Raw genomic sequence first — 7,848 nt, forward strand, 5'->3', positions numbered from 1 at the left:
CTCTCTCCCTCTCTCTCTCTCTCCTCTCTCCTCCCTCTCTCTCTCTCCCTCTCTCTCCCTCTCTCTCCCTCTCTCTCTCTCTCTCTCTCTCTCTCTCTCTCTCTCTCTCTCTCTCTTCAGGGACAATGACATCACAGGTGTGCTGGACCACACCTTCTGTGTTGAACACAACGCGTATGGAGAGATCATCCAGCACGAGCTGAAGCCTAACGGGAAGAGCATCCAGGTGACCCAGGACACCAAGAAGGAGTACGTGCGGCTCTACGTGAACTGGCGTTTCCTGCGAGGGATCGAGGCTCAGTTCCTGGCTCTGCAGAAAGGATTCAACGAGGTCATCCCGCAACACCTGCTGAAGGCGTTCGATGAGAAGGAGCTGGAGGTACTTTGTGGTTCTCAGATATGTTTCAGATCTGTGTATTAACTCTCCTGCAGCTGCAGGTATTTAACATCCACCCCCCCCCTCTCCCCCTCCCTCCGCCCCTCTCCTGCAGCTGATCGTGTGCGGTCTGGGTAAAATCGACATCAACGACTGGAAGTCCAACACGCGGCTCAAACACTGCACCCCCGACAGCAACATCGTGAAGTGGTTCTGGAAGGCCGTGGAGTCGTTCGACGAGGAGCGCAGAGCCCGGCTCCTGCAGTTCGTCACCGGCTCCTCCAGAGTCCCCCTGCAAGGATTCAAGGCCCTCCAAGGTACAAAGACCCGGACCCTGAGCACTGACTGTTCTCATGTTAACGCCTCTTTAGCATGAGAGAGGTTATTCAGTGAGTGTGAAACGACACTCGGACCTTAAGGGATGCTAATCGAGCTCAGATCATGCAGAGGTGTGAGAGAGAGTCCCTGTGCTGCTCTCTGCTTTTACACACACGTCCTCTGAGCCCTCAGAGTCCAGCGTGTGTGTGTGTGTGTGTAGGAATACTGGCTCCTCCTCGAGTGTCTCTGTGTTCAGGTTTCCTGAAGTGAACCCTGAGTGTGTGCAGTGAGGTGGTTCAGCGGGTCCACTCTGCTGCACAGAGACAGAGCGTCCAGGCATGAGGAGTGATCCTCAGACAGACAGCACCTTTAATCACACGGACATCCTCTCTTAGTCACGCACACACACTCACGTGCACTCTCTCTTGGACTTGCAGAGTCTGTGGCTCCACTTTCAGACTACAGTTTGACTCACGGTCAGAACAAGAACACAGATTTATAAAGGTTTATTTCATCTCTGCAGCATTTATCTGATCCATACACCTTTACTCCTCGCCCACACTTTTAAGTTTTTAAGTGTGAGAGCAACGATGCGACCGACACAGAGTCCTCACACACTAACAGAGTCCTCACTCTCTGACCTGGAGATCTCACATCTCTCACAGTCAGACTTTAGAGGAAACAAACATGGCAGCAGCCTCTGTCGTCCGTCCAACTTCATGCTTCTTGTCCTCACCGTGGCTGAGTGCTTGAGTCTGTTGTGCTGATTGCCTCTTCATTCATTCCACATGAGTGCGTGCTCAGCTGTCCTCTGTGTTCCCCTCACACAGCAGAATATCTGATCATAAATATTGAACATGATTCCAAATCTGTGCAGCCTCCATCCTCTTTCATCTCTCTGAACAGACCTCACAGCTCAGAAACACTGACAGGATAACCTGTAGAAACATCAGACGATCAGGACCGTGCAGACTTTAGTCAAAAGTCAAAGTTGGCTCCATTATTTTGCTTTACCGACGAGAGAGCCGCCAGAAGTCTCTCCTGTCTTCTCTCCATCACTCTGAAAGCTAAAGGACACTGAGCATTAACTATCAGAGCTCATTGAGAGAGGAATGATGGAGTTTAATCTGCATATTGTTTTGTTGTTGTCGACCCATCGTTTGGTGTGAAGGTTCATTTTAAACTGACTTTGTTGTCTTCTTTTTTCAGGCGCTGCCGGTCCTCGACTCTTCACCATCCACCAGATCGACGCCAGCACCAACAACCTGCCCAAAGCCCACACCTGGTGAGGAAACACTCCACACTGTGACACTGAGACCCTCTTCTATGTTCTATTATTAACAAAGACCCAACATCAAGACCGGATCAGATCCAGTCCCCTCTTCCAGACAGGACTCATCTTAATCCACCATGAGCAGAGCACTTTGCAGCATTTAGCAAGTTACAGTGGCAAGGACAAACTTCCTTTAACAGGCAGAAACCTCCAGCAGGACCAGACTCATGTTAGACACACATCTGCTGAGACCGTGTTGGAGAGAGGGATAGAGGGAGATGAAGAGAGAGAGAGAGAGATGATAGTGGGGAGACGGATAGTAGTAGTTGTAGCAGCTGGAGTCTGGACCACGTCCACAGCAGCAGAGATCCAGAGGAACCTACGAGACAAGGGAGCTCAGGGACTCCAGAAAGGTCTAAGAAAAGAGAGAAGAGAGGGAGACCAGAAGAAAGAAAAAGAGGAGAAGAAATGGGGAAGGAATGACAGAAGGAAAGGACGGGATGAGGAAAGGGAATGAAAGGATGAAGAAACATGGAAAGAACAAAGAGAGAAAGAATAAAAAAGAAAGAAAGAAAGAAACAAATGAATAAAAGAGAGAAAGAAAGAAGGAAGGAGGGAATAAAAGTAAAAAGGAATAAAAAAGAGAAAGAAGTAAAGAAAACAAGAACGAAAAGAAGGGAGAGAAAGCAAGAAAGATGGAATGAAAGAAAGAATGAAGAAAAGAGAGAAAGAAAAGGAATGAAAGGATGAAGAAACGTGTAAAGAACAAAGAAAGAAAGAAAGAAAAAGGGAATGAAAGAGAGAAAGTTAGAAGGAAAAAAAAGAGAAAATAGTAAAGAAAGCAAGAAAGAAAAGACAGGTAAGGAAGTAAGAAGGATCGAATGAAAGTTAAAAAAAAAGGGAAGAAAATAAGAAAGAAAAAAGGAATAAAGAAAAAATGAAAGAGAGAAAGAAAGAAGGAATGAAAGAAAGAAAAAAGAGAAAGAAGTAAAGAAAGCAAGGAAGAAAAGAAAGAACAGAAAGTAAGAAAGATTGAATGAAAGGAAAAATGACAGAAAATAAGAAAGAAAGAAAGAAAGAAAAAAAAAGGAATAAAGAAAGAAAGGAAAGAAGAATGGACTAAAGACAGAAAGAAAGATTGAATGAAAGGGATAATGACAGAAAGTAAGAAAGAAAGAAGGAATAAAATAAAGGAGAAAACGGAAAGAAAATAGAAAAGAAAGGATGAATAATAGACCCAAAAAGAGACAAGGGAGCTCAGGGACTCCAGGTCGGTCTATGGTTAGTAACTTTAATGGGACAGGAAGAGTTAAAGTGAGAGACAGGCAGAGAGAGGAGAGAGAGGGAAAGACAGGATCCCAGTGTGTCAGTCTAAGCCTATAGCAGTCTGAGCTCAGGATGTGAGTTGGTACAAGCTCAGCATGCAGGTATCATCACACCTGAAAATCCCTTGTTGGTCTCATGTTAGTGCAGTTAAAGTTTCTGTGTTTCTTTATAGATGTTTGTTTTTAACATCTGTCCTCTTCTTCCTCTTCTTCTTCTTCTTCCTCTTCTTCTTCTTCTTCTTCTTCTTCTTCCTCTTCTTCTTCTTCTTCTTCTTCCTCTTCTTCTTCTTCTTCTTCTTCTTCTTCCTCTTCTTCTTCTTCTTCTTCTTCTTCTTCTCTTCTTCTTCTTCTTCTTCTTCTTCTTCTTCTTCTTCTTCTTCTTCTTCTTCTTCTTCTTCTTCTTCTTCTTCTTCCTTCTCTCTGTCCTTCTTCTTCTTCTTCTTCCTCTTCTTTTTCCTCTTCTTCGTCTTCTTCTTCTTCTTCTTCTTCTTCCTCTTCTTCCTCTTCTTCTTCTTCTTCTTCTTCTTCTTCTTCTTCTTCTTCTTCTTCTTCTTCTGTCCTCCAGCTTCAACCGGATCGACATTCCTCCCTACGAGCACTACGACAAACTCTACGACAAGCTGCTCACTGCCATCGAGGAGACGTGCGGCTTCGCTGTGGAGTGACTCGGCGATGACCGCGGCGCTCTGCGGCATCCAGAAGCAACCCGCTTTGGTCCCGATGAGCCTCCTCCCTTTAAACCCGGGAGGGGGGTCACACTCGGTTGCTTCACCCAGGGGGGGCGCACACTCTCTCTCCCGGGGACACGTGGCCAAGCTAAGGGAGGGCAGGAGAGCAGAAAACGTCCCGTGACTTTTGTATTTGTAGACCTTCCAGCCCTCCTTTACGTCTTTTTGTATGATTGGAAAAGGATCTCTTCTTCAGCTGCTAATAACTCAGACTCTTTACTAACTCCAGGAACCTGCTCTTCCCTTCTTTTTTTCTAAGTTCATTTCAGCTTTTACAGACAGACTGTACTCCATGTAGCAACGCGCCATCTTCCCCAGCAAAGGTCGGTCCGCCCTGAAACGACAGACACACGACAGGTTTGTCCGGTTTGTTCCTCTGATGAATGGTTACAGACGTCACCTGGAAACACGACCTGTGGACGCCGAGCGGGCGAGCGAGCCGGCAGAGCCAGCAGAGCGTGCAGAGCGTGCAGGACTCTGGAGGTTTCGGTGCTATCAAGAGAGCCAGAGTGTTTACAACCCTCTCCACCCGACGCTGCATCCCCCACAAACACACGCCACCTTTTCACGTGTGCGACTGCTGCTCTGTTTGAAGATGAACAAATGAATGCAAAGCTTAAATGTGTTATTTTTATAAAAACAGGGGGAAAAGAAACGTTCAATTCTATCTTAATATATATAATTTATTGCTGTTTTATTTCAGAGCCCCGCCCCCCTCCGCTCCAGGAGACAAATGTTTAAATTATGGATTTGTGAACCGATTTAAGCTCGACTGAATCTCACCTGTTGTTGATTTCCTCTCTCGCCCGCACCTGGAGGGGCGTGTCTTAAAAGGGCGAAGAAGAACCGGCTCCACGAACTCTTCTGAATGAATGAAAGCAGACCCTTTAAGAATTCTACTGATCTCCTCGCGGAGCTCCGTTCGTGACGCCGATGTTTGGAGCGGTCCATTCTTTGTAGCGGGGCCGTTTGAGCGTCACGAACAGAGACACTGAACGTCTGTTTGTTTCTAGAAGAATCTGCTACCTTCTCGTCACGTGGTGCTAAAGAGCGCTAACCTCATCCACCAACCCCGAGAGCTCCACCTGCGAGAAGCCAAATCCATCTGAATGTTTGAGGCTGATTCCTGCGTTCGTCCCGCCCCCCCCCCCCCCCTGTTTGAAACTCGTTGCATGTCTCTGTTTGTGTTTTGAAAGGGAACTGAATGAGACGAACCGCTCCACAGCGCCACCTGTGATGTTTTTAATTCAGCCGGATTGTTTTCTACGATTTTAAAAATGAAATCCTTGAATGTTTTCAAAAAAAGATGCTGCCTGTCTAGCAATCTCTACGACCGTGGACTGTTCTTAATGTTTGCGTACACTACAGGAAACGTGTCTCTGTGTCAGACTGACGCGTGTGTGTGTGTGTGTGTGTGTGTGTGTGTGTGTGTGTGCAGAGTGAGAGCGTTCCTCAGACGGTGCTTTGTACAGTAATAAGATATTGTTGGTGTGTGTGGATCAGACGACCTGTAATTTATCTTTAACTTAAGTCGATTTTTCTTGACCTGAAAGAGTCGTGACGATGACTTCTGTAACTTCTTCATCATCGGCCTTTTTTTGAAGTCCAGCGCACAAACTGATCGCCCGACCGTCTGTTCCTTTAAACGCCGCCCCTGTGTAGCCGCCGCCTCTCGCCGAAGAACCCCGACTTTGTACTCGCCGCTGAGAGACGCCGCTCTGTTTTTTTCGTCTGTTTTTGTTTTTTTTAAATAGCATGATCCACTAGCAGGACTATATCTCTCATAGCAGACTGATGCAATTTGATGTATGTTAACACTATCATTTTGTAAGAGTATTTTATTTTTGTGTGTAATTAGTTCTAATTAAACTTGCCTTTGTCTAACAATGTAAGGCCTTGTACAAGACTTTGTCCTGTCGTCTTTTCACTCCTGACGGTTCCTTTAAAGGGTAGCTATGCGATTTTTTTAAAAAGACATACGTATCATAAGTGATCTCGGTAAGCTCCGCCCCCTTTTTGGAGACACCAGAACAGAAGCTAGACCATCCAACCTCTGCAGACTGATCAGCTAGAAGATCCTGAGTCTTCTTTTCTGATGTAACTTCTGAAAAGTGAAGAAAGTCTCCTCTGATTCAGAAAGGTCCTGAAGTCCTGTTGTTGCCAAGAAGATCTCTGGGGTCATGGACTCCACCAGGTAACTCTGGATCCCTCTGCTCTCCAGTTAGATAAGAGGTTTCTCCTGTTGAGTCTCTTTTCTCTGTCCTCTTCTGTCCAAGCTGACCTCATTCCCTAACACGTACTAGTCTCTAAAAGTAGTATGGGAGGTAGAGCCTTCAGTTATCAGGCCCCTCTCCTTTGGATTCATTTACCAGTCAGGGTCCGGGAGGCAGACACCCACTCTACTTTTAAGAGTAGGCTTCAAACTTTCCTTTTTGATAAAGCTTATAGTTAGAGCTGGATCAGGCTTGGACCAGGTCTTAGTTCTGCTGCTATAGGCTTAGACTGGCACACTGGGATCCTGTCTTTCCCTCTCTCTCCTCTCTCTGCCTGTCTCTCACTTTAACTCTTCCTGTCCCATTAAAGTTACTAACCATAGACCTTTCTGGAGTCCCTGAGCTCCCTTGTCTCGTAGGTTCCTCTGGATCTCTGCTGGAGATTCCTTTTTTGGGGTCTGTTATTCATCCTTTCTTTCTTTCTTTCATTCATTCATTCTTTCTTTCCTTCTTTCTTCCTTTCTTTCTTTCTTTCTTTCTTTCTTTCTTTCTTTCTTTCTGTTATTCCTTTTTTTTTCTCTCTCTTGTATTCCTTCCTTCTTTCTTTCACTCTTCCAATCCTTTTTTCTTTCTTTCTCTTTTTGTTCTTTCCATGTTTCTTCATCCTTTATATCTCCTTTTCTCATCCCATCCTTTCCTTCCCCATTTCTTCTCCTCTTTTTCTTTCTTCTGGTCTCCCTCTCTTCTCTCTTTTCTTAGACCTTTCTGGAGTCCCTGAGCTCCCTTGTCTCGTAGGTTCCTCTGGATCTCTGCTGCTGTGGACGTGCCAGACTCCAGCTGCTACAACTACTACTATCCGTCTCCCCACTATCATCTCTCTCTCTCTCTTCATCTCCCTCTATCCCTCTCTCCAACACGGTCTCAGCAGATGTGTGTCTAACATGAGTCTGGTCCTGCTGGAGGTTTCTGCCTGTTAAAGGAAGTTTGTCCTTGCCACTGTAACTTGCTAAATGCTGCAAAGTGCTCTGCTCATGGTGGATTAAGATGAGATCAGACTTAGTCCTGTCTGGAAGATGGGACTGGATCTGATCCGGTCTTGATGTTGGGTCCACATTTTAAAGAGGATCTGTCCCTTTAAGGATCTGATTTATTACTGTACAAATGAGCTTGAACACTTGAACCCTCTGCTACATGAATGATTTAAATCATATCCATTCATCAGAGGCTCGTTACGGCCGCTGTGAATGTGAATACATGAAATGAGGGATGTGAGGATTCATGCTTTACATCTGAATGGCACACATCCACGACCACCCACTGTGGATCTGATACCACAGTGGATTAAACATGTGACAGATGGCTCTGAGGGGGGGCAGGGGACAGAAAGGGTGTCAGTGTTAGTGTTAGTTTCTGTGTGAGGATGTGAGACTGTATCTGTTCACAGACTGGATGAAAATAAAGAAACACACAAAGTCAGAGGGATTTAAACTCATGTATCACAGTTTGGTATTTATTCTAAGAAGTTTAGGTTTAAAAAAGTAGTCCAGTGGAGGTGAAGTCTCCTTTGCGCAGCCTCCATGACCTTTATGTAAACAAACAACAACTTTTCCTCCAC

General features: G+C 45.5%; 1 protein-coding gene across 1 annotated transcript in view; it reads left to right on the top strand.

The window, feature by feature from the left end:
• LOC117832321 (E3 ubiquitin-protein ligase SMURF2-like) overlaps window positions 1-5,926 on the top strand; it is a 60,449-nt gene extending 54,523 nt beyond the window's left edge. Inside the window, exons 10-13 of the mRNA XM_034711412.1 lie at window positions 121-379; window positions 492-693; window positions 1,904-1,979; window positions 3,858-5,926. Of these exons, the coding sequence (XP_034567303.1) occupies window positions 121-379; window positions 492-693; window positions 1,904-1,979; window positions 3,858-3,957 (637 nt within the window). The 3' untranslated portion in view covers window positions 3,958-5,926. The remainder of the gene's footprint in view (window positions 1-120; window positions 380-491; window positions 694-1,903; window positions 1,980-3,857) is intronic.
• The last annotated feature ends 1,922 nt before the right edge of the window (window positions 5,927-7,848 follow it).

This window comes from Notolabrus celidotus, chromosome 20 (genome assembly GCF_009762535.1).
Source record: "Notolabrus celidotus isolate fNotCel1 chromosome 20, fNotCel1.pri, whole genome shotgun sequence".
In the NCBI taxonomy this organism is placed as follows: Eukaryota; Metazoa; Chordata; class Actinopteri; order Labriformes; family Labridae; genus Notolabrus; species Notolabrus celidotus.